This window comes from Rana temporaria, chromosome 6 (assembly GCF_905171775.1).
Source record: "Rana temporaria chromosome 6, aRanTem1.1, whole genome shotgun sequence".
NCBI classification, from domain to species: Eukaryota; Metazoa; Chordata; class Amphibia; order Anura; family Ranidae; genus Rana; species Rana temporaria.
The window spans coordinates 33,784,487-33,811,497 of record NC_053494.1 but is presented as its reverse complement, the minus strand read 5'-3'; the positions used below and the strand labels follow the sequence as shown (position 1 = coordinate 33,811,497).

The window sequence follows — 27,011 nt, the reverse complement described above, 5'->3', positions numbered from 1 at the left end:
ATTGAGTACACTTTTAGCAGCTTTTTATTGGAGTGAATGAAAGTCTCGCCCACACCTTCCAATAATCAGTAATATTTAAAACTGTCTAATGGCCCCGTACACACGATCCGAATATCGTACGACAGATCGTACGACTTTTTTAGCTTAAAGAGGTGTTCCAGCCTTTTTTTAAGTTTATTAAAAGTCAGCAGCTACAAAAAGTGTAGCTGCTGACTTTTAATAAACAGACACTTACCTGCTCTACGGCTCCAGCCGGCCGGGGCTCCGCTCCTCCTAGTGTGGGCACCCGGCAGTGACAGCTTTCGGCTTCACGGCCGGGCACCCACTGCGCATGCCCGAGCGGCACTGCGCATGCGCGAGCAGCGCGGCGCCGTCCGGATGGACAGGCGCTCGCCTACAGGGAGGGGCTGCAATAAGGCGATTAAGCTAATCGCCTTACCAGCCCCTCGGCGGAAGGAGAAAGTGGGACAGGAAGTCCCCTTCTCCTGAAGCCCCCACTCCCCCCCCAAAAAAATGACATGCCAAATGTGGCATGTAAGGGGGCGAGGAGTGGGTTAAGTGGAAGTTCCATTTTTAGGTGGAACTCCGCTTTAATAGTCCCAAGTAAAATGAAATAGGTTATTAAAGTCACGAAAATTCTCGTACGACCGAAAAAAATAATCGGAAGTGATGTCATGTGTTGTAATGTTTTTGTATTGTACATTTGGACGACAACTGTACTGACTAAACGAAAATCGTACGATCTGACATCGTACGAGGAAAATTTTCGTGCATGTCCGATCTAATAATATCGGATGAACTGTCGTGATCGGCTCTCGAAAGTAGTGTACACACGATCCGAAAATCGTACGATTCTTCATCGAACGATCGTTTTCGTCCGATATTCGGATCGTGTGTACGGGCCATAAGGCCTGATTCACACCTATGCATTTTTAGTACTTTTTGCATTTTTCAGATTTGCACTCAGTCCATTTAACATGGTTTCCTATGGAACACGTTCTGTAGTGCAAATCTGCAAAATGCAAAAAGCACTGAATATGCCTAGGTGTGAATCCAGCCTTAGCTTTAGAAATGTAAGGCCTATTTGACCATATGCTTCCACTAGGGTGCCCATGTGTCCCGGATTGCCCGGCACTGTCCCGCAATTGACATGTCTGTCCTGGGTCCCGGGCACCTTCATTCTGGGACAATACAATGTCCCGGAATGAAATAGAGGACACAGCCACCCCCTACTAACTAAAAACTAAATTTCCGGAACTGGTTGCTAGGGCCAGCACTGCCTGGCATCTTGCAACCAGTGACAATTTACTCTCAGACAGTGAGACCTGGAGCGGGGCCTGCGCCTAGTGCAGCACTGCTGTCCACACCCACCTTGGCACCTCCCTACTTCTCTGGCACCCAGCGGCAAACAGCAGGGACTGGTGTGATCTTCGCTCTCCAGATAGTGACGCCACTCTTTTCCTTCTACGCACGTGGCTCATGCAGAAGGAGTGACAGCAGCACTGCATCTGGTGGCATGCTATGGGTGGCAAGTGGCACATTCACCTGACAAATAACCCAACCGCCAAATTCCCCATCAACCCCGAGACTGCATTAATCCCCCTAATCTTTTTTCGGGGAAGGTGAGAGAGGAGGTGTGTCCCTGAATGGCAGTTTGGAAATGTGGTCACCCTAGCTTCCACCCATTCTACTTTTGTTGGAGAAGCTTGTAAATACCCCAGCTCTTTTGGGTGCCAAGACTTTTCATTAAAAAGGAGACTATTCAAGTAAGTGCATGTAGGCTTCACAATGCCCACAAGCAAAATGACAACGGTGTAGACATAGTTTTATAAACTATCTTTTTTGAATATCTATGCGGATCGGCAGCGGATTGTAAAATAGTAAGTGACCGGATTTATATTATAAAAACGCATGATAAAAGGACATACATTTAAAAAATGCTAATTGTGGTTGGAACTCCGCTTTAAATTTAAGAGTAACAGTGAGGTATGTGCAATATATTGCATAAGAAAGTTGCTGCTTTTGCATCCATTTTTTATTTTATGATAAGCTTCCAAGTCACAGATCCTATCTGTTTGGGGTTTATGGATTGTATGTTGGTTGATCCGCTGTGGTAATGGTAGCCTTGTATGTCCTTTTCCTTCTATTCTGCAAGGAGGCTATGTCTTCAGTGAAAAAAGTCAAGGTTGGTTTTCATCAAGTCAAACCTGAGAGATGAATATGCAATGAAACAAAACAACATGCTGGGCAATAAGTTTCAATTATAATCTGAATTAACAGATTTAATAATGACATTTTAACCACTTAAGGACCGCCTCCTGCAGATATACGTGACCGCGGCCGCGGGACCCGCGGACCCGATCGCCGCTGGGGTCCCGCGATCGGTCCCCGGAGCTGAAGAACAGGGAGAGCTGTGTGTAAACACAGCTTCCCCGTTCTTCACTGTGGCGTTGTCATTGATCGTGTGTTCCCTGTTAAAGGGAAACACGATCAATGACGTCACACGTCCAGCCCCGCCCCCCCTACAGTTAGAAACACAGATGAGGTCACACTTAACCCCTTCAGCGCCCCCTAGTGGTTAACTGCAATTGTCATTTTCACAGTAAACAAGCATTTTTGATGCATTTTTTGCTGTGAAAATGACAATGGTCCCAAAAATGTGTCAAAATTGTCCGAAGTGTCCGCCATAATGTCACAGTCATGAAAAAAATCGCTGATCGCCGCCATTAGTAGTAAAAAAATTTTTTTTTATAAAAATGCAATAAAACTATCCCCTATTTTGTAAACGCTATAAATTTTGCGCAAACCAATCGATAAACGCTTATTGCGTTTTTTTTACCAGAAATAGGTAGAAGAATACGTATCGGCCTAAACTGAGAAAAAAAAATGTTTTATATATTTTTGGGGATATTTATTATAGCAAAAAGTATAAAATATTGCATTTTTTTCAAAATTGTTGCTCTATTTTTGTTTATAGCGCAAAAACTAAAAACCACAGAGGTGATCAAATACCACCAAAAGAAAGCTCTATTTGTGGGGAAAAAAGGACGCCAATTTTGTTTGGGAGCCACTTCGCACAACCGCGCAATTGTCAGTTAAAGCGACGCAGTGCCGAATAGCAAAAACTGGCCGGGTCCTTTACCTGCCTAAAGGTCCGGGTCTTAAGTGGTTAAATGATAGGGTGATAGGGTTGAAGGTAAACAAGTGCCTGGAAGTGAGTCGGTCTGTGTGCAGCTCATACCCCTTCTTTGGAGGATACCAGGGTGAAAAGAATAGGTAGAAGGGAGTGCAGGTATCTCGTCACATTCGGCTCCCCATCACAGAATGCTCCGGAAGTGACGTTCCATCGCCGCCATCTTGCTACACCCCACACTCCTGCACATTAATGATAGAGTGAGAAGGGGGCAAGCGGACATCTTGTTACACCCACCGGAGTTTTAGATTTCACAGTTATTTTCAACACAAAACAGAGCTTATATGCTTAAATACAGGATTTGGAAATCCGACAGACTGTTTACATGTTACATTTTAAAAGCAGCAGCAAACCTGCTGACCTTACATGGTTGCTAATGTGACAGAACACCTCTGATTTTCACATTTAACATGTAAACAGTCCATCGGATTTACAAATACTGTATTTAAACATATAAGCTCTGTTTTGTGTTGAAAATAATTGTGAAATCTAAAACTCCGGTGGGTGTAACAAGATGTCCGCTTGCCCCCTTCTCACTCTATCATTACTGTGCAGGAGTGTGGGGTGTAGCAAGATGGCGGCGACGGGACGTCACTTTCGGAGCAATCTGTGATAGGGAGTCTAATGTGACGAGACACCGGCACCTTTTGGTGAACTCTGCTGAGCAGAGTATTTCCACTTGGATAGATAATATTACATACAGTATTTATTTGAAAATAATAGCAGCCCTTTTTGTGGAAATTCACTTACTGTTAACAGGATCCCAGTTTCTCTAAAAAGGAGGTGAACATAGAGAAGATTAAATAATGTTACCGTATTACTCTCTTTACTCCTCAATAGCTAGTAAGTACCAGTATCAGGTATGAGATCTTAAGAAGATAGCACAAAATGCCAATGATCCTTCGTAAAACATATCCTCAAATAACCCGCTTATGTTGAAGATGCAGGGTGGTCAAGGGCACAATTCTTTACATTCTTTGGTCATGCAGTAACCTTATCAATTTCTGGGCGAAAGTAGAAGAGTTAATTAAAAAACTGGCCAACGTTAGAGCCCAGGCTGGAGACAACCCTTGGACGTTGTCTCCTGCCCCGATCTTTCACTTCATGACTGGGATAACCAGCTTCAGAGGCTTTATCTCAAGCTCGTATGCCATGTTACTGACGGCATTTTTGCCGGCCCTTCCTTCTAGGGTGGTGGACTCCTGGGAAAGGGATGTGGGTGAATTTGAGGAAGAACAGTGGGAGGAGACGTTACTGGCCATACAGGGGGCTTCGCTCAGTGTAACACATCGTCTGTCACAACTATACATTGTCTTACGAGTACATTTTACCCCGGCCAGACTCCACAGAATGGGTCTGGTCGAGGATGACAGCTGTCCTAGATGTGCCAGGGACCATGGAGACCTCATCCATTTGATGTGGCGGTGTCCCAAGCTACATCTATATTGGACGGGGGTTCTCAAAACACTGAATGACGTATTTATGACTCAGATACCACAAAACCCCAAGGTATGTATCTTGGGGCTTGTAGAAGACCTTCCACTGGAGGATAACCCTAAAAAGGCTGTTGGTAGGGCCCTTTTCCAGGCCCGTAAACTCATCCTTAGACACTGGAAGGACACAGAACCCCCAAGGCTGGGGGAGTGGATAGCCCAGATGGGATTCACTCTTCGAGCTGAGAAATACATCTATCAGCACAGGAAACGGGGGGGGTAGGTTTGAGTTGCTATGGGCCCCGTGGTTAAATACACCTGGATTAGCCCCACTTGAACTGGTGCTAGACCGGCTGCTCATATAAATGACTGGTGGTGAGAACTTAAGACTGATTCAGGGGCACGCTATGAAAAAGGGAGGAGGTGGGGGTTAGGAGATAGTTCCTAAGGGTACAATGGAGTGGATCCCAGAGAGTGAGTGCGCATTGATTTTCGTAAGTCATAAAAATGCAAACTGTGATGGTTTAGTGGGAGGAGGAGGCAGCATACCAGAAATGTTGGGTGGTTTCGTTCTTTTTTTTTTTTTTCTTTTCTTTTTGTTTTTGTGTGTTATTATATCATTTAGCTGACTTATCTGGATGTACAAAAAGTGGATATGTCATGTAATGGATATATTGTCTGTACTCTGTATGTCTGTCATATTTTTCAATAAACATCCTTTTTGAGAAAAAAAAAAAAAAAAAACTGGCCAACGTTGATCTTGGAAGTAGCCTGACCAGTGGCGGCTGGTGCTCAATTTTTTTTTGGGGGGGGGGAGCAAACAAACTGAAAAAAAAAACCCATCAATTGCAGCCACTGTGCCCGTCAAACGCAGCTACTGTGAATATCAATTGCCGTCACTGTGCCCATTAAATGCAGCCACTGTACCCATCAAACGCAGCCACTGTGCCATTAATTGCCGCCCCTGTGCCATCAAATGCAGCTACTGTACCCATCAATTGCTGACACTGTGCCCATCAATTGATGACACTGTGCCCATCACTTGCTGCCAGTGTGCTCATCAATTGCTGACACTGTGCCTATCAATTGCTGACACTGTGCCTATCAATTTCCCCTACTGTGCCCATCAACTGCTGCCAGTGTGCCCATCAATTGCCGCCATTGTGCCCACCAATTGCTGCCAGTGTGCCCATCAATTGCCGCTACTTTGCCTATCAAATGCTGCCAGTGTGCATCCCCACCTGCCTGGCACTTACCTGTCTCGGTGGGGAAGCGGGTCACGATCCTCCACGCTCCTCGATGTCTTCTCCCATCCACTGGATGGAGACACATGCACTTTGCATTTGATGTTATAGTTTATTTTGTATTCAGCATTTGCACTTTGGATTGTATGCACTTTATTTGGACTGCTTCATTATTGGATTCAGAATATTCAGCACAGAGATTATTCTTGCACAATTTTTTTGTCTGGAACCTCAGAACTATAATTTGCAAATTTTTAGCATGAAGGGAACTTTTTTGTACATTTCTTGTGTTTGGAAACTTGGAACTGTTACCTGCACATTTTTTGCACTATTGCTTGTTTGCATAATTGATATTTGCTTATTTGCACATTGGCCTATTTTTGCAATCTTTCACAGATTGAATTTATCACCTTATTGCACCATTATTGCATATTTTTCACAGGATATTTTGACATATTTGCGACGCAGTGCTGAATCGCAAAAAGTGCTCTGGCCTTTGGCCAGCCAAATGGTCCGGGTCTTAAGTGGGTAATCCACTTGCTTCATAACTGACAACAAATTTGCACATAAAGCCTTCAGACTTCTCTCTGACTTTCCTGACCTGCATACTTATTTTTAAAAGTAAAGCTATTGAAATAACTTATTTGCACTTATCATACAAAATGTCTCCATATATAACTTATAAAATATTTGTGTCTTTTTACAGAAATTTATTGAATTTGAAGATGCTCTTGAACAAGAGAAGAAGGACCTCCAATATCAGGTGGAAAGCTTGGAATTTCAGTCCCGGCAACAGGAGCTAAAGACCAAAAATTATGCTGACCAAAGTAGGTGACATTCAAAATGATTGGAGATTCCTACCACTAAACATCCTAACTGCTCTTTCACAATGTTTACCTGACATTGGTTAAAACTGAAAAATGATATTTACCCTATTTATCGGGGGTATTGCGCGCTCCGGCGTATAGCGCACACCCCTAAAGTGGACCCGCATTTCTGTGGAAAAAATATTTTTGTACTTACAGTTTTGGTGTCTTGCGTGGCATTCAAACTCGGCGCGGGAAAGCAGGAAACGAGCGGGGAGGACGCCGCAGAAGGATGCCGGACCCGACGAAGAGGACACCCGAAGCCGCAGACGGACGCTGGACCCGACGAGGGATCCATCGGCGCTGGATGCCGGATCCATCGGCGGCCTCGTCGGGTCCGGCGTCCGTCTGCGGCTTCGGGTGTCCTCTTCGTCGGGTCCGGCATCCTTCTGCGGCGTCCTCCCCGCTCGTTTCCTGCTTTCCCGCGCCGAGTTTGAATACTGCGCCGGCATATACCGAGCGCAGTACACTCGTGTATAGTCGGGCAGGCTCGGCTACTCTCGCGGTCACGTCCTGTACGTCCAGGACGTGAGCGCGAGAGGAGCCGAGACTGCCCGACTATACACGAGTGTACTGCGCTCGGTTTATGCCGGCACAGTATTTAAACTCGGCGCAGGAAAGCGGGTATCGGCGTATATCGCGCACCCACGATTTTGCCTTGATTTTCAGGGCAAAAAAGTGCGCGGTATACGCCGATAAATACGGTAAGTCAAATATGAAAACAGTCTTAAACATACTATGAATATTTCTATCAGTACATAGGGTTACATTGTACCCAGTATCGGCTACTATGATTGTAATCCTTTTTTTTTTTTTAAGGGAAATGTAGTGGTTTGGATTCTATGATATATATGTATATATTTTAAAGTGTATGGCCCAGATTTACAAAGCACTTACGCTGACGTATAACAATAAGTGCCAATGTGCGCCGGCGTATGTGTGCGGCAGACCCATGAACCAACATGCGCCTAAAAACAGGCTACACCCCGCCGACGTAGCTTGCACGCGCCGGTGTAGGGCGGGTGCACATATGGGCTGGGCGCATGGTGCTGCTCCCATTGATTAGCCATTCAAACATGCAAATTAGGGAAATATGCCGATTCACGAAACATGCGTGTGCCCGGCGCATGCTACGCGAGATGCGCGTAAGTTGTAAGTCCGGCGTTAAGTTATTCCCCATAAATGAGGTGAAACCCGGCAACAGACATGCACAGGTCTGCACCAGGGAACACAAGGCGGTGTATTGTGCGTTGGACGTGTGTCTGGCTGGGCGTACGTTATGTTCACGGTGTACGCGGTGATAGGTTGTGAGCAGGCACAGGGGGGTGCTGTGCATGTGTCCACGTCACGGCGCATGCGCAGTTCGTGATACATACCTGTCTGGCGCTCGGCCCATCATTTGCATGGGGTCACACCCACTTCCACCTATGCCGGCGTGCGCCTTCGAAACCCACGCCACGCTGGCGCAGCGTTGGGAGCACTGGCTTGCTGAATGCAATGCTTGCCTCTCCGCGCTACGTTGGCGTGCCATACGGTGTGTGCTCTACGGCAGCGTATCTGTGCGCCTTTCTCTCTGTGAATCTGGGCCACTGTCTTTTAAGTATATATAAAATGGTATACCCACACCTCTTGAGTCACAGAGCATGATCACTGAGAGCTGCTTGCTTGCAAACTGTTATTGAAAGTCTCTAGAACACCATACAAAGGAAGGGAGGATTTGGGAGGGTCTCTTCTCCGACTCAACTGTGTATGTAACCAGAGCTTGAGCTATTGAGGTCTTTAAATATATTTTTGTTCAGCAAAACAATCCAACTCCAGACATGTTTTTTGGGGTTTTGGATAGAGTGGACCTGTCAGATTTCTGACAGGTTTTCATTTTACAACTTACTGCTATTAGATGACATGCTCTAAGCAGGAGTTTTCCTACAGAAAAGCAGGGGTGCAGATTATACACTACTGATCAACTCAGAGGCAGGGTACACCTTCTCCCTGCTTTCGGAGACCTCCTGGAGTAGTTTACACATGCTGCTCTCTGCATATTATGAAGCCTATTGTGGATACTAAGGCCCCTTTCACACTGAGACGTTTTTCAGGCGGTTTAGCGCTGCTATAGCTCCTGAAAAAATCGTGCCCTGCAGGCTTCAATGTGAAAGCCCGAAGGCTTTCACACTAAAGCGGCGCGCTAGCAGGACCGCTCCAAAAGTCCTGCTAGCCGCATCTTTGGAGCGGTATAGGACTTGGGAGAAGGAAGACCACTGACCTTACAAGTGAAGTGAGGAGGCTGTTTGTGTACAGGGGGGGCTGACATATATACAGATGAGGGGGGCAGCTGAGTGCATACAGGTATGATCAGTGAAGGGGGGGGTGCCAGATATAGGAAAGATCATATCATCTGTCCTATCCTGTATACAGCTATATACACCCATCTTCCTTCCTGTATTCCTCCATCATCACTGACTGCAGATATACATCATCTGTCCTGTATATAGAGCTGTATATACCCACCTTCCTTCCTCTATATACCAATACCATCCCCCCCTTCTATATACACATACTGTACACCCTCTGTATTGTACATTTGATCAGCACAGTGAGGCTGCATATCATGGGCACATGCCTGCGCTTTATGGGATAATGACTAAGCCCCTCCCCTTCATGACATTATCAAAGAAGCGGAGCATAGGTGACCGTAAAACTATGCCACCCCCTGAAAAAACATCTCATATACGCTACGCCGATGTAACTCCTTTTTGAATCCGGGCCAGAATATGTATTTTATACTTTTTTTTTCCATTTGTGTTAGTATGAAATGTAATGGATTCTCAATAATAACATAATGGTATTAATGAAAGCTTTCACTTTGTTCCAGTTTCCAGATTAGAAGAAAGGGAGTCGGAGATGAAAAAGGAATACAATGCCTTACACCAACGGCACACTGAGGTATGCAAAGTTAAAAAAAAATATTTGATAGAGAAGTTTGAAGCAGTACCAAATAAAGAAACTGGTAGATCGAGGGTAAAACTTTTATTTGTGGGTTCCTTTCCTTCCACAACTTTATTTTTTCGTATCTATGAAAAATCAAAAAGCAGAAACCTTACTAACTTGAGCATGCACAGATTACAGGTTGGGCGGTCAGGAGTATGTAACGTACAGTGTACAAAGTAGAGTGGTCAGGAGTATGTAAAGAACAGTACAGCATACAGAGTGGGGCAGTCCAGAGGCTGTAATGTATACCAGAGTGTGTATACTTGGGTGGTCGGGCGTATGTAATGTAATGTACAAAGAGGAGTATTTAAAGGGGTTGTAAAGGTAAATGTTTTTTCACCTTAATGCATCCTATGCATTAAGGTGAAAAAACATCCGACGTCCCCCCCCCCCCCCCCCCCGAACCCCCGTTTTACTTACCTCACCCCTCGAAAGTCCCACGTGCGTCCTCGTGATCTTCTTCGGTTTCCAGTCTGACCGTTGATTGGCTAGGCTGGACGGATTGATAGCAGCGCAGCCATTGGCTGGCGCTGCTGTCAATCACATCCGATGACGTAGTGCGACTGGGGGGCGGGGCCGAGTGATACAGTCGGCAGCTATGCCCGCCGCTGTATCACGGGAGCGCGCCCGTTAAAGCTTTCCACCATGCTCGCTCGCTCACATTAAGATGGAAAGCTTTTGCGAGGAGGAGCCGAGACAGCCGCCGAGGGACCCCAGAAGACAGGATTCGGGGCCACTCTGTGCAAAACGAGCTGCACAGTGGAGGTAAGTATAACATGTTTGTTATTTAAAAAAATAATAATTTTTGCCTTTAGTGTTCCTTTAATCTACAGTATAATGTACAAAGTGAAGCAGTCAGGGGTATCTAACATACAGTAGTGTTCAAAGTTGAGTTGTCAGGATTAATACCAAACAGTACAGCATGCAATGTGAAGTAGTAAGTACTATGTAATATATAGAATAACCAGGGCTTTTTTTTCTCAGAGAATAGGTGCAGGAACTCCTCCTTTCTGAGTCACCCCTTGACTCCACCCCCTACCCACCTCTGAGCACCGTTCCTTGGTTCCACCTCCTACCCACCTCCCAGTACCTCCACTTTTAGAGAATACAGAGCCAAGTATCATTTTATAGTGCTAAGTATTTTGTATGGAATTTGTTATTAATAACAAGAAAAGCAGTAAAATGGATCTAGCAACAATGGACACCCCAGTGACAATAGACTACCAACAGCCAGCATCAATAGGCCCTCCAGCAGCCAGCAATATTAGACCCTTTCCTTAACAGTAGATCCCTCCAGCAATGATTGACCCCCCTGCAACCTAAGACCCACCCCAACAACAATACAACCCCCACTGGCAACAACAGACCCCCACAGCTACAATACCCTCCCCCCCCCTGCAAAAATAGGTCACCTTTAGCAATAATAGATTCCCCAGTATCCAGCATCAGTAGACCCTCCAGCAGCCAGCAACAAAGACCCCTTCTTCAACCGTAAATCACTCCCAGCAACATAAGACACACCCAGCAACAATAGATCCCCCATGAACAACAGAAGACCAACCCAGCAACATTAGACCCCCATCTTCAGAAAATAGAGTTCATCCAGCAACAAAAGATTCCCCAGCACCAGGATCAATGGATCCTCCAGCACCCTTTGCCATTACATATATTCAGTTCTGGAGGAGCCGGAACTGAGTTCCCCCACGTTCCCACTGAAAAAAAGCCCTGAGTATACGTACAAGGTGGAGAGGAAAGTGTTTTGTAACATACAGGACAGCATCTGGAGCAAGTAACATACAGTTAGGGTTGCCACATTTCCTTCAAGGCAAATCCGAACACTTTATTGACGCACTATAGAATTGTAACAGACCTGGGATACCTTTGGGCGCTCCAAAGACAATAGTAATGCACGCATAGTGCCCCTTCACCCTCCTGTCAGGTTCTGTTCCAAGCCACATTCCTGTCTGAATAATGTTGGTCAGTCCGGGTTTTGAATCATGTGTCCAGGTTTCGGTCCTGCTGAAACCTGGACACATGATTTAAAACCCGGATTGACAGCACCCCCTGCACCCCTTTTCCCCCTTTAGTTACCTTGCTGGATTTACCCACAAATGTCTCAACAGCCCCTGCATCCCCTTTCCCTCCTGCCCTAGGCATTGGCCAACAGGTGCCCCGCCTGGACCCTTCCAACGTACAACCTTGGGGAACATATGCCACAAAACTCTGTAAAAAAAGGTTCTGTTATGGATGTGTAGCTATCCACAGGCCCACATGCATTGTACTTCTTTCCACCCATAATTAATTGAGGAGTACATTCCTAATATTGTTGGAGTGGGGGAATTACAAGCAAACGTGTTAAAAGGTATATCAATTTTCAAGGGTGACATTTGATAATATATATTTTAAGCATATGAAGTTTGAGTTTCTTTAGGTTTCTAGAGTCTTTGGGCCAGATTCACAGAAGAAGTACGCCGGAGTATCTACTGATACTCCGGCGTACTTTCAAATTTCCCGCGTCGTATCTTTAGTTTGAATCCTCAAACCAAGATACAACGGCTTTTGGCTTCAATCCGACAGGCGTACGGCTTCGTACGCCTTCGGATCGTAGGTGTAATACTTCGGCGCCCGCTGGGTGGAGTTCGCGTCGTTTTCCGTGTTGGGTATGCTAATTAGCTGTTTACGGCGATTCGCGCGGCCGTCGCATTCTCTTACGTCATCGCTAGTCAGCTTTTCCCGGCGTATAGTTAAAGCTGCTATTTCTTGGCTTATATTTAGACTTGCCATGTTAAAGTATGGCCTTCATTCCTGCGTCAAATTAATTTTTTTTTTTTTTTTGCGTAAGTCGTCCGTGAATAGGAAAGGACGTAACGCACATCGCCGTTCAAAAAAATTACGTTGGTGCGACGTCATTTCGCGGAAAGCACGGCGAGAAATTTCAAAACGGAGCATGCGCAGTACGTTCGGCGCGGGAACGCGCCTAATTTAAATGTTCCACACCCCATTTGAATTAGGCGGGCTTGCGCCGGAGGGATTTACGCTACGCCACCGCAAGTTTACAGGCAAGTGCTTTGTGAATCAAGCACTTGGCCGTAAAACTTGCGGCGGTGTAACGTAAATGCAATACGTTACGCCGCCGGAATTGTACCTGAATCTGGCCCTTTGTTGCCTTGTTATTAGGTTTGATCATATTTTTTGTTTTACTTAATCGGTCATTTTGTTTCCCCCTCACAGATGATCCAGACGTATATGGAACACATCGAACGATCAAAACTGCAGCAGGTAGCCGGAAACAGTCAGTCAGAGGGTGGCGTCACAGGCAGAAGGTTGGTGTTGGTAAAATATCAATATTCAATTAATAATTCAGCTATGGGTGGATTCTGGTAGCTTTAGGCATCTGTTGACTTGGGGAGTGGGACTCCGACAGTAAGGTCTTCTGGATAGAGTTCCTAGCTGTGACCTCAATTACAATGTACTCTCACTCTCCCAGCTGCTGGGAAGCCTTTCAGTTCTTGCTGTGTTCTCTATAAAATAAACAAATTGAAATATTGAACAGGGAAAAGTCCTTCTGCCTCTTATGGTACAGTAGTGGGTTCCAAATGCCTCGTTTCCACTGAGCGGATCGGTTGGGTTGGTTCGGTACGCTATTTTGAGTGTTTCCATTATGAAAGCGGCCCATACAACCGAACCAGACCGCACCATTCTTGGTCCTGCTTCAGATGTGGGGCTATAGAAAATTGTACGGTTCGGTTAGGGCGGAACTACAATACATTCCACTGATTGGTGGACACGCTAGGCATTTTTTCTAAACCCTGTATGGCCCCTGACGATGCGACTTGCAGTGGAAATGCTCAACTGAATAGGTCGGACCATTCTAACCCTTCCAAACTGTACCAACCCGAACCGTTCTGCGCAGTGGAAACGAGGCATTAGTGGCCCATCGCTATGCCCAAGCGTTATCACATGGAGTGAGGATGTGCCTCTTGAACCTTGAGCTGGTTTCACCTTGCAGAAAGTTTAAACGTGTTAGGCCTCGTACACACGACCGAGTTTCTCGGCAAAAACCAGCAAGAAACTTGATGGGATTTTTTTTTTGCAGAGGAAACCGGTCGTGTGTACATTTTTTGACGAGGAAACTGTCGAGCATCCCGTTGAGCCAAAAAGAGAGCATGTCTTCTTTTTCCTCGACGGGAATGGAGAAACTTGCCTTGTCGAGTTCCTCAACAGCCTAACAAGGAACTCGACGAGGAAAACGATGTGTTTCGCCCGTCGAGTTCCTCGGTCGTGTGTACGAGGCCTTAGGCCTCGTACACACGACCGAGGAACTTGTCGTAAATGAAACATCGTTTTTCTCGACGAGTTCCTTGTTAGGCTTGTTGAGAAACTTGACAAGCTTGCTTTGCGTACACACGGTCAAGACCAAATCTCCTCGTTCTCAAACGCGGTGACGTACAACACATACAACGTCAAGTTCGATACCACTGGCACAGCCCTTGGGGCTGCTTTTGCTAATCTCATGTTACTGCGTGTTAAGTAAAAGTTTGGTAAGAGACGATTTGCACTTTTCAGACTGTTACAGCGTGACAAATGTGCTATCTCCATTACAAACGCTACTTTTACCGAAGGTGCGCTCCCATCTCATACTTTATTCCGAGCATGCGCGGGTTTCTTAGCATACACACGAATGTGTTTCTCGTCGAAAACCAGCCCGACGAGGAACACGACGAGGAAATTGAGACTCCCGACGAGAAAAAAAAGAACATGTTCTCTTTTTTCCTTGTCGAGTTCCTTGACAGTTTCCTTGATGAAAAACATACACACGACCGGTTTCCTCGGCAAAAAAGCTCTGCCACCAAGTTTCTTGATGGATTCTGTCAAGGGAAACGGTCGTGTGTACGAGGCCTAAGGCAATTTCGGAATGCCTTGCCAGCAAATAATGGTGATCATAGTCAGATCCTCAGCTTGACCTTTAGAAATGATGTAGATCGGGGAAGAGACAATAGGGTGGATTTACTAAAGGCAGACTGACTGTGCACTTTGAAACTGCATGTGCAGTTGCAGTCATTTTTCCCAGAGCTTAGTAAATTAGGTAAAGCTATGCTAATTTCCACCATCCAATCATACCCAACCAAAAATGTATTTTTTATTTTATATTTTTCTTGCACCTGTTTGGGTATTCTTTGCAAAGTGAAGCTTTACCATGTTATTTATGTAAATGTTATTTATTTAATGTTGTATTTTAATAGTTTGGATGGTTTCTTTTGTTTTATTTGGTACTAATTGCTGTTATTAGTAATTTTTATTGTGTCTTGTTCTGTTTATTATTGCGGTTTTGTGTTGTCTTTGTTGAATGTAACTGTATTTAATAATTCCCCTTTGGGATTAATAAAGTATTCAGAATCTGAAGGGGATTTCCTAAGCTTTGGGGAAAATACGAGGCAAAATACCAGTGCTGTATCTTGGCCTAGGCCGAAAAGGCCTAGGCCTAGGGGGGCACTTTTTGGGGGGTGGCAGAAAAGCCGCCCCACTCGCACGAAAATATATCCCCTTCTCCCAAGTTTCGGCTCCCACCTCACACACACAGGGCTGCACCAACTATTAGGGCACTCAGACTAAATCACGGAGGTCAGTGCCACAACAAGTTCTGCCACTGAGCTCCAGTAACTGGCCTGACAGGGGCGTGCTAGCGTGGGCCAGTAGTGTATTTAGGTTTTGTGCTGCCCTAGGCCTGGCTAAACTCATGCACCCCTAATTTTAATATGACCCACCCCTTCCTGTCAAGGCCACACCCCTTTCTGTTTAAGACCCGCCCTGAAGTAAGGACACTAGTTCTTAGGGCCTGGGGGGGAGGGCATTGGATTCCCTTAATTTGCATAGATTTCCTCTGACTTCCTGTTTGGCTATGGGGCAGGAAGTGAAGGGAAATCTCTGCAATGGGACAGGGATGGTAAAAAATAAACTTACTATAACCCTCCCTTACTCTATCCAAAATGAAAAAAAGAAGTGTTGCCTATAGTTCTACTTTAAGCACAATTTCTGATAATTTTATGGAGAGGACTAAGAAGATATAAGCATGCCAATGGTGCAGCAGAAAACATGTAGCCCAGTGAGGAAGGTTTGTCCAGGATAATAGGACAGTCAAAATTAGAAGCGGGGGGGGCGACTCTTTCCGTGCTGCCCCCTGAAAAGTGCTGCCCTAGGCCTTGTCGGCCTAGGCCAGGATACAACGTTGGTGTGGGCACCTGGGACATCTGCTGCCCAGTCAACACCTCTATCCCCACTGACAGCCACACACAGATCACTGAGGATTCTCCTCCGTGGCTCAAAATATCTCCTGTACACAGCCAGTAGGAGAAGGAGCCACGGAGGAGGGACATGATTGCACTGCAAGAGCAGCGCTGCTTTTCTGAGGTCTGTGCATTGTTTACAGTGGAGGGGGGCACAGTAACTGGGAAGAGGGGGGGTAGGTAACACAGATGCACACATGGAGGAGTTAGGGGAGGGGGGTAGAGCATATGTGCTGGGGGGGTGCTTTGGGAGGGGGGAGGACATTTAGTGCTAGTGGGGGTATAAGTCCTCTCCACTCTCAAAGCACCCCCAGCACATATTCCCTCACCCCCCCTCCCCAAATCAAAAGAGGCCACATCCTTCTTTGTCGTCCTCCCACGGCCTACTTCTGTCATCCTCCCACACCATCCCTCTGTCCTCATTCCATGGTATTCCTCTGTCCTCATCACACGGCGTCCCTCTGTCCTCCTCCCATGGCATCCCTCTGTCCTCCTCCCACGGCATCCCTCTGTCCTTCTCCAACGACGTCCCTCTGTCCTCATCCCATGGCGTCCCTCTGTTCTCCTCACATGGCATCCCTCTGTCCTCCTCACACGGCATCCCTCTGTCTTTCTCCCAATAGTGTACCTCTGTCCTCCTCCCATGGCATCCCTCTGTCCTCCTCCCACGACATCCTTCTGTCTTTCTCTAATGGCGTCCCTCTGTCCTCATCCCATGGCGTCCCTCTGTCCTACTCCCACGGCATCCTTCTGTCCTTCTCCAACGACGTCCGTCTGTCCTCATCCCATGGCGTCCCTCTGTCCTCCTCCCACGGCATCCTTCTGTCCTTCTCCAACGACGTCCCTCTGTCCTCATCCCATGGCGTCCCTCTGTCCTCATCCCATGGCGTCCCTCTGTCCTTCTCACATGGCATCCCTCTGTCCTCCTCACACGGCATCCCTCTGTCTTTCTCCCAATAGTGTACCTCTGTCCTCCTCCCATGGCATCCCTCTGTCCTCCTCCCATGGCATCCCTCTGTCCTCCTCCCATGGCATCCTTCTGTCTTTCTCTAATGGCGTCCCTCTGTCCTCATCCCTTGGCGTCCCTCTGTCCTCCTCACACGGTGTCCCTCTGTCCTCACACGGCATCCCTCTGTCCTCCTCTGAATAGCGTACCTCTGTCCTCCTCCCATGGCATCCCTCTGTCCTCCTCAAATGTCGTCCCTCTGTCCTCATTCCATGGCGTCCCTCTGTCCTCATCCCACAACGTCCCTCATTACTCATCCCACGACATCCCTCTGTCCTCATCCCATGACCTCCCTCTGTCCTCCTCACACGACATCCCTCTGTCCTTCTCCCAATAGTGTACCTCTGTCCTTATCCCACGGAATTCTTCTGTCCTCCTCCCACGGCGTCCCTCTGTCCTCATCCCACGGCATGACAGGAAGGTGTGGGTCCAGTGCCGATCCTGAACTCCCTGGGGCCCTAAGCAAAATCACATGTTACATTAAATTTGAGAACCGGGGGGGAGGGCGCTGCTGACAGTCACATTAAGGGCCCTTTCACACGGGGCGGATCAGTAATGATCCGCCTCCGTGTGTCCGTAATCTGAGCGGAGATCGCTCCGTATATCCCCGCTGAGCCATCGGCTGACAGGGCGGTCCCCGCACACTGTGCAGGGACCGCCCTGTCTTTTCTCCGCTCTCCCCTATGGGGGGATCAGATGAACACAGACCGTCTGTCCGTGTTCATCCGATCCGCAGACGGAAGAAAAAATAGGACATTCTTCCGTCTGCAAAATCGGATCTTTGTGGAGGCGGGTGATTACGGGTGCTGACTTCTTACCTCTTCGCCCATGCAGCCAGCGAGTTGAGAAGCAGGGTGAGGGGACGAAAATGACTTCTCACCAGGCGGGCCTTTAGTAATTTGCGGGGCCCTAAGCAGCTTGCATAGTGAGCCTATAGGGTGGATCGGCCCTGGGTGGGTCATATTTAAATTAGAGGGTGCAAGAATTAAGTCAGGCCTAAGGCAGCACAAAACGTAAATACACCACTGGAAAATACACTAAAGTACACATCCTTTAGTAAATCCACCCCAGAAAACCCCTAGCTCTGACTAATTTTTGCAGTATAACATTTTCTCATACCTGATGGTAGAAGCTGCAGTGAACTGATTGTAGATTTCTAGATTGTAAGCTCTAACGAGCAGGGCCCTCTGATCCCTCCTGTATTGAATTGTATTGTGACTGTACTGTCTTCCCTGATGTAAAGCGCTGCGCAAACTGTTGGCGCTATATAAATCCTGTATAATAATAATAATAATAATAATAATAACTGGATTATTTTATTCAATTAAGCATTTATGTGATTGCTGTCTATTAAAAGAGCTAAAAAGTGTTTAACTCACATTCATTTATATGAAGACGTAAAAGCAAAACAACACATTATACAGCTCAAGCAACCATTAACAGAAGTGGACAATGCTCCATAAGATCCAGTTCAAAATTCAAACTTCCCATTCCATAACCGTTTGGAAACACAGCAGTAATTAATGCCTAAGCCTTGGTTCACATACATGTGGTGCGATTTTCATGTCAGTTTTCAGTGCGATTTTCAAAGGGAGTTGTTTAGTAAATCTGGTGCGATTCAGATGTGAAGGAGAGGAGGTGTAGGAGGAGCGCAAACTGCGCTAAAATCATGTTCACAACTGAGGAGATATGCGATTTGGAAGTTTTACCATTGAAGTCAATGAGCCTGGAAATCGCACCATACTCGCAACGCACTGTTCTAAAAACAAAAAGGACACGTTTCAAAATCACACTGTGAGAGAATCGCATTTATGTGAATGGCCACAGTAGGAAACAATGTTTAAAACACATCAGAAATCGCATATGTGAACCGAGGCTCATACTTATTAAAAACATGCTATATGTATTCTATAAGACAAATTACAGATGTGTGTAAATGTATGTGTATATGTATATATTGTGTCTGTATGCACTATTGGCTGTGATTGGCACTGTGATAATGTTGTCAGTGATACATATGCATGCTGCTAACACCAATTTCTGTAGCATGGCATACCTCTATCTACATAAATTAAGAATTATGTAACATTTTATTACTATTTGCTTATAAACATAACATACAGTGCCTTGCAAAAGTATTCACCCCCCTTGGCTTTTTGTCTATTTTGTTACATTACAGCCTTTAGTTCAATGTTTTTTTTTACTCTGACTTACTGTATATGTGATGGATCAGAACACAATAGTCTAAGTTGGTGAAGAAAAATTTTAAAAATATATACATAAAACTATTTTTGAGAAATAAAAAAATTATAATTGGCATGTGCGTATGTATTTACCCCCTCTATTATGAAGCCCATAAAAAGCTCTGGTGCAACCAATTACCTTCAGAAGTCGCATAATTGGTGAAATGATGTCCACGTGTGTGCAATCTAAGTGTCACATGATCTGTCATTACATATACACACCTTTTTGAAAGGCCTCAGAGTCTGCAACACCTAAGCAAGAAGCACCACTAACCAAACACTGCCATCAAGACCAAGGAACTCTCCAAACAAGTAAGGGACAATGTTGTTGAGAAGTACAAGTCAGGGTTAGGTTATAAAAAAAAATATCCAAATCTTTGATGATCCCTAGGAGCACCATCAAATCTATCATACCCAAATGGAAAGAATATGGCATAACAACAAACCTGCCAAGAGACGCCCGCACACCAAAACTCACAGACCGGGCAAGGAGGGCATTAATCAGAGAGGGAGCACAGAGACCTAAGGTAACCCTGGAGGAGCTGCAGAGTTCCACAGCAGAGACTGGAGTATCTGTATATAGGATGACAATAAGCCGTACACTCCGTAGAGTTGGGCTTAATGGCAGAGTGGACAGAAGAAAGCCATTACTTTCAGCAAAAAACAAAATGGCACGTTTTGCGTTTGAGAAAAGGCATGTGGGAGACTTCCAAAATGTATAGAGGAAGGGGCTCTGGTCTGATGAGACTTCAATTGAACTTTTTGGCCATCAAAGTAAACGTTATGTCTGGCACAAACCCAACACATCACATCACCCAAAGAACACCATCCCCACAGTGGAACATGGTGGTGGCAGCATCATGCTGTGGGGATGTTTTTCAGCAGTCGGGACTTGGAAACTGGTCAGAGTTGAGGGAAAGATGGATGGTGCTAAGTACAGGGATATTCTTGAGCAAAATCTGCACCACTCTGTGTGTGATTTGAGGCTAGGACGGAGGTTCACCTTCCAGCAGGACAATGACCCCAAACACACTGCTAAAGCAACACTTGAGTGGTTTAAGGGGAAACATGTAAATGTGTTGGAATGGCCTAGTCAAAGCCCAGACCTCAATCCAATAGAAAATCTGTTTTCAGACTTAAAGATTGCTGTTCACAAGCGCAAACCATACAACTTGAAGGAGCTGGAGCAGTTTTGCAAGGAGGAATGGGCAAAGTCCCAGTGGTAAGATGTGGCAAGCTCATATAGACTGATCCAGAGCGACTTGGAGCTGTGATAGCCGCAAAAGGTGGCTCTACAATGTATTGACTTTAGGGGGGTGAATAGTTATGCACATTGACTTTTTCTGTTATTTTGTCCTATTTGTTGTTTGCTTCACAATAATAAAAAAAAATCTTCAAAGTTGTTGGCATGTTCTGTAAATTAACCTCCCTGGCGGTATGATTCTTTCAGAAAAAAGGTGCTGAAAGCGGTACCATTATTTGCAAGGAAATTTGGCGTTTTATATTGTAGGCCTGTAATTCTTAGGAATAACTCACTTAAATCTGACAAAACAAGAGTATTGTAGGGATCCCGGGTATGAATTTTTTTTAAAAACAAAATTATAAATTATAATATAATAAATAATTATAACAAATAATAATATAATTATAATAAAAATTATTCAATAATGTAATCAACTCAAAATCACTGAAATTTGCTCAGTTGCAGAATTGTCGCTGTCATTACTTTTATTTTTTTATGACGAATTTCTCCACAAATCGCTATCGCACAATTCTGCAAGTGATTATAATTTATTATCGCTGTTTTCTAGCTGCTCTAAAACCATTTTTGACATAAAAAGACACTTTTGGTTGCTATGGACAATCTACAGTTTTCAGGCAGAAAAAAAGGTTTTTATTATATAAAAGTACATGTAGGGAACTGGGCAGACCACTAGGGACAAGGGGTGTGTGTATTTTTTACATACAGTACTGTAATCTATAAGATTACAGTATACTGTATGTGTTTGTTTACGTTTTTGAATTTGGCGCCGTTCTCCACCCCCGTGCATCGTAACGTCGCAGGGAACGGAGATCGGCGGCACAGGAGGACTCTGTGTGAATCGAGCGAGGTCCCGCTCGCTCACACAGCGCGGTGGCATCGCTGGATCCAGGGACAAGGTAAGAAAACACTCCCTGTGGATCCAGCGGGGCGAGCCCGAGTCTGACTCGGGGTTACCGATCCTAGCACAAAAATCTAACCCCGAGTCAGACTCGGGAATACCGCCAGGGGGGTTAAATGATGCAAATCCTCAAACAATCCATGTTAATTTCAGGTTGTGAGGCAACAAAACATGAAAAATGCCAAGGGGGTGAATACTTTTGCAGGACACTGTATGTCCATATTTGGAGATAAGAAAGAGATTTTTCTTTTATATATTGATATTTGATATTTTAAGTGTGGAAGGGTTGTCCTGTTGACCGAGGGTTCAAAGAGACAGGAAATAATGAAAAGTAACTTTATTGAAAACAAAGACAGCAACAAATACGCTCTTTTTAGTTTAGTGATATAAAACCACTGGCATTTTTTTCCAGCTATTTTATGTTATCCTATTCCTATGATCCCCCCGTCCCTTACCTTGTTTCTTGTCCTTGAGTCACAGGGATATAGAATCTCCCTAGTGGAGAACAAAGAACAACCACCTGACAGGCTTTCTAACCCTTCCCCACTCTAATCAACGCTGGAACAGAAGTTTTGGCTGGAGCTGGGTTTCATCTTCATGAGTAGAAAAAATGTGGACAATTGGGAGGTATGGAAGAGGGGCACAGCCATGAATTTAGAACCCACAACCTGTGCCTGGAATCCTAGGATTGACACATTTGGTGCTCCAGAACCATGGTACAGTGACTACCGGGAATCATCTCGACAAAGGTGGCGCTACCCTGCCAAACTAGCACAAGGAACAGCCATGACTGTGGCTCATATTGCTGTTGTGAACGCTTGTTGTATTTCATTTTTGGCACACTTTTATGCATGAATGGGCATCTAACTGCTGTTTTTTGTCTTGCTTTTCGTGCTGTGGCCGCTGTGTTTTGGGTGTCTTGTCTGTGAATTGTCCCTTCAGTCACCGTCATACATGGAGAAAGAGGTAATTGTCACCGCCACTGTATCAATGTAAAGAAAGGTTCATTTATCAAGACCTGATAGCCACTTAGGCTGGCCATACATTATACAATTTTCTTTTAGATTTACCAAAACCATATAATATGATGTCAAATCTAAACACTTTAAGGGGCAGATCCTCAAAGAAATTACGCCGGCGTATCTTTTGATACGCTGCGTAATTTCTAATATTGCGCGTCGTATCTTTGTTTTGGTATCCACCAAACAAGATACAACGGCATCTGTGTTAGATCCGACAGGCGTACGCCGTCGGATCTAAGATGCAATTTTCCGGCGGCCGCTGGGTGGCGTTCACGTCGTAATCCGCGTTGAGTATGCAAATTAGCTTTTTCCCACGATCCACGAACGTACGAGCGGCCGTCGCATTCTTTTACGTCGTTTTCGTTCGGCTTTTTCCGGCGTATAGTTAAAGCTGCTATCTGGTGGCGTACTCAATGTTAAGTATGGGCGTCGTTCCCGCGTCTAATTTTGACATTTTTACGTCATTTGCGTAAGTCGTCCGTGAATGGGGCTGGACGCCATTTACGTTCACGACGAAAACAATGACGTCCTTGCGACGTCATTTGGAGCAATGCACCCTGGGAGTTTTGACGGACGGGGCATGCGCAGTTCGTTCGGCGTGGGGACTACGCCGCCGTAACTTGCGGCGCAAATTCTTTCTGGATTCAAACCAAAGCCAGGTAAGTACTCTGCGCCGGTGCAGATCTTTGAGGATCTGCCCCTAAATTTTTTTGCAATCAGGCATGCCCTTACACTACAAGGTAAATCTAAAGGAAATTCAATAAGAAAGTGGTATAATGTAAGGCCAGCTTTAGTCCTGCCTTAAAGAGACTCTGTTGCCAGACCTACCATTTCAATATTTTTTTTCCTATAAGATTGTATTATTTAGCTGTAAAAACTTTGTTAATATAGACATCAAAAATACTTAAAACCTTTTGTAAACCTTGTAAAATACTTAAAAAGTGACACTTCTTAGTACTCCCCTTCTCTCCTGCCTGACAGCTACATAATCATTTATGGAATAGAGAAACACTGGAAGCTAGCATTTAAAATGCTTAATCACCATCAGGCTGACTCATTATCCTTGTCTATTAATGGCTGTCACTAAGTTGGAATTTTTGTTTTGTTCTTTGTGATATTTGTGAAACTGACATTAAACACATTTTCAACCCTAAAATGCTTAATCATGGTTTTGCGTTTTTACCTGAAATGTTTTAAGCTGGTGACAAGGTTTCTTTAAAGAGTTACTCAATTGTAAAGAGTTACAATTACTCAATAGTCTTGCCCTTATGTAGTCTAGTATAATATGGAGAAGGTAACTACCCTTTAGGGCTTGTAAATTTCATTTATCAGGCTAACTTAAGAGGAGTTTCCTAAAATAAATAAATGGCCCCTTACCTTGTAAGTCCTTTTATGCTGGGTATGCACGGCCTAAAAAGGTTGGTTTGGCAGGAACTGAACTACTTTCAGCCTGTGTGTACAGCTCCTCGTCCTCCTCTGTCAACTGAGCATGCAGGAAAACCAGCATCCGATGTGCGCGCGCTGATCAGTGTGTTCTGGTGGGGGGGTGGGCACTCCCCCTGTCAGAACACAATAGCTCATCACATACATCAGATGTGTTAGTACAGTGATCTGTATTTTTTTCTTTTGTTCAGCCCACTGGGTTGAACAAAAAAGAAACTAATGCTGCGTACACATGGTCATAAATTCCGGCAAGAAAACCGTGTTTTTTTTCCCGACGAAATGTTGGCTCAAACTTGCGTTGCATACACATGGTCACACAAATGCTGTCAGAAATTCCGAACGTCAAGAACGCGGTCACGTACAACACTATGACGACCCGAGAAAAATTAAGTTCAATGATTCCGAGCATGCATCAAATTGATTTCGAGCATGCGTAGGATTTTTACGTGTCGGAATTGCATACAGACGGAATTTTTTCCATCTGAAAATTTGAGAACCAGCTCTCAATCTTTGGTTGGCAGAAATTCCAACAGCAAAAGTCCAATGGAGCCTACACACGGTCGGAATTTCCGTCCAAAAGCTCACATCTGACTTTTCTTGTCGGAATTTGTATGTACCTAGCATTGGACAGTTATAACCAAATCCGGAGTCCCATTGGAAGATTGCTCCTCCACTCTTGTTCTAGTTAATTTTCTGTCCCGCTGATCATTATCACAGTGGAGACCTCCGTAGTTCCCTAAGTGGGTTTGCAAAAAGCACTAGAAAGCTTTGCGAGGTTCTGACCTTTCCCTACCAAAAAGTTTTTTACTAGAGATGAACTTTAAGATAATATTCCACTTTGAGTTCTGAACTGTGCAGAACTTTGCCTCACCATTTGACCACTTCAGTGGTGTGGACAGAAATCATTTGGGTGGGTTAGTGACTTGTGTTTTATAGAATTCAGGCCCAGGTTGACTGGTTGCTTCTGGCTGCATAAGACAGGTGAGTATGTAGCCAACAGTGGTGGGTTAGTGCCTTTCAATAATGAATAAAGTAAGTAAAGCCATAATTGTAATCTCCAAATGCCTGTAGTGGGTATTTCATTGTAATTTGAAATTCTGATTTAGAGGGCAACTCTAACCAGACAAATAAAAGTCATCCCGTGCTCCAGCTATGAATTAATTCAGACACTATTAAATGTGTTTAAAATACTGTTAGTATTGTAGTCTCAATTTACTTAAAGTGTATGTACAGTATAGCCTTAGTTGAAGAGTATTGTGCAAGTAGACTAGAATATTTTTGTGAGAGATATTGTTTGTGGCCTGTAAAGCCATAACCATTAAATTACTGTTAAATGGATGAACCCATCCACTCCTATTATTATCAAATCATTCCCTATAAAAAGCTAGGTATGAGAATAGGAAATGTTCTCTTTAATTCCACAAAATTTGGGATCCTATGGTGTAACTCTAATCTCACCATAGCTTCAGAATGGCTTACACTATTCCAAAAGTCACCAGTATTATAATAATTATGTATGTCTGCCTCTTTGTATTATGTCATATATATAATGCATGTACCTAACAAAGACTCACAAGCGACTGTCAGTATTTCAGTACTGTCAGTCTCTTTCTTTTATGCTACATATCTGCATCCAGTTGACTTTGCCCCCAGGACAGAAAATTATATTAAAAAAGGCTCTTTAAAGCGGGGGTTCACCCTAAAAAATCTATATACCATTAGATCCAGCATACTGCTGACATCTGCAGTATGCTGGGTTCCCCCCCCCCCCGCTGTACTTAACGTGTTATTGTAGTTTTCACCCGGCTTCCGGGTTCTCTCTGCCCCGGGGAGTAGTCATTCCTAAGACAAGGCGAAGTGCTGGTAAAGCGCGTCACGCCTTCCGAAAATACACGAAGTGGGACTCTGCTCTTTACGGCGCCTGCGCAGTCAGCTCTACACGGCAGGCGCAGGCACCGTATAGCGCCGTAAACAGCTGAGTCTCGCGTCGTCTATTTTCGGAAGGCATGACGCGCACAGCACGTCTCCTGGGAGGATCAACACTCACTCCCAGGAGACATTGCGCAGAGCTCCCTATCGGGGAAAAGGAGCGACACGCCCACTCCCCACAAGGAAGAAGACCCGGAAGTGAGGCTGAAGACAGGTAAGTGTACAGATTTAAAAAAAAAAAGACAACGCTACAAGCCTTTATTAAGGCTGCAGATAGCATAGCTAGGAAGTTCAGTTTGAGGGTGAACCTCCGCTTTAACAAAGCCCCAGATAGCAGTAAAAAGCAAACATGAGTTATATTTTTCTGCCACTCTATCTAAAAAAAGTTTTGCCTTGACAAAATCATTATTTGCAGACAAAGAGTGTGTCCAAAGCCTTGTAATTGGCCAGTATGAATGTTGTGTGTCTAGCTTATGCTTGCAGTAGAATGACATCCCCCTGTTGTCCTTGGTGCCTGCAGTTGTGTTGTCATTCTCCTGCAGGATAAGAATGGCTGTATACTTATACTTACGTATGTAAAGTCCAAACACCCATTTACATTAGTTAAGTAGTCAGACTAGTTAAAAATATCTGATTTGGTTTCTACGTAAAAATGACCAAACTTTTGAAAAGTGTGATCAGCTGTGGTTTAGCAGATTTATTTATTTATTTTGGAGTTCATTTCTAAACTGGAAGTTCCATTGTAGTTAATGGAAATCCAAACAAGGCTCCAAAAAGTGTGTATTACTGAGCAGTAAATGGTGCGGAATGGTTTGGAAATTTACTAGCAGCTCTGCCTGATTACGGGGCCGAAATCTTAGACACTTCTTTTAAAAGTTGTACCAAGGATATAAAAAGGGGACCTGGTGGTGCTGACAGTCAAGCTAGGGGTGCCTAGGCAACTGCAGAAGCAGATACTGTAAAAGGCAGAAAGTACACTTGGAGCAGCCTTTTGTCCCTTTCTCCCAGAAGCCTTTTGGGAATCTGAACTGCCAAAAATAAAAAGGAATTTCAGATTATCTTTCGGACATCCAAATTTACAAAATTCAGTCCAAATCTAATATCATCCAAATTTCAGGATCAACCCTATTTCTAGGTCCTTCTACATTATGCAGGACATTTTTTAAAATATGTATTATTGATGAGCTGCATTCTTATAGTC

The 27,011-nt window shown here is 44.8% G+C and overlaps 1 protein-coding gene across 12 annotated transcripts in view; it reads left to right on the top strand.

Annotated features, from left to right (window-relative positions):
• The window catches only part of MAPK8IP3 (mitogen-activated protein kinase 8 interacting protein 3), a 171,259-nt gene that overhangs the window by 40,427 nt on the left and 103,821 nt on the right, over nucleotides 1–27,011 (top strand). For 9 of the 12 annotated variants that reach the window (XM_040356645.1, XM_040356642.1, XM_040356647.1 and 6 more), the window contains exons 2-5: nucleotides 6,577–6,697; nucleotides 9,606–9,676; nucleotides 12,953–13,044; nucleotides 22,359–22,382. In XM_040356645.1, coding sequence (XP_040212579.1) covers nucleotides 6,577–6,697; nucleotides 9,606–9,676; nucleotides 12,953–13,044; nucleotides 22,359–22,382 — 308 coding nt within the window. The remainder of the gene's footprint in view (nucleotides 1–6,576; nucleotides 6,698–9,605; nucleotides 9,677–12,952; nucleotides 13,045–22,358; nucleotides 22,383–27,011) is intronic. The other 3 variants (XM_040356644.1, XM_040356648.1, XM_040356640.1) reach the window with 1 other exon arrangement.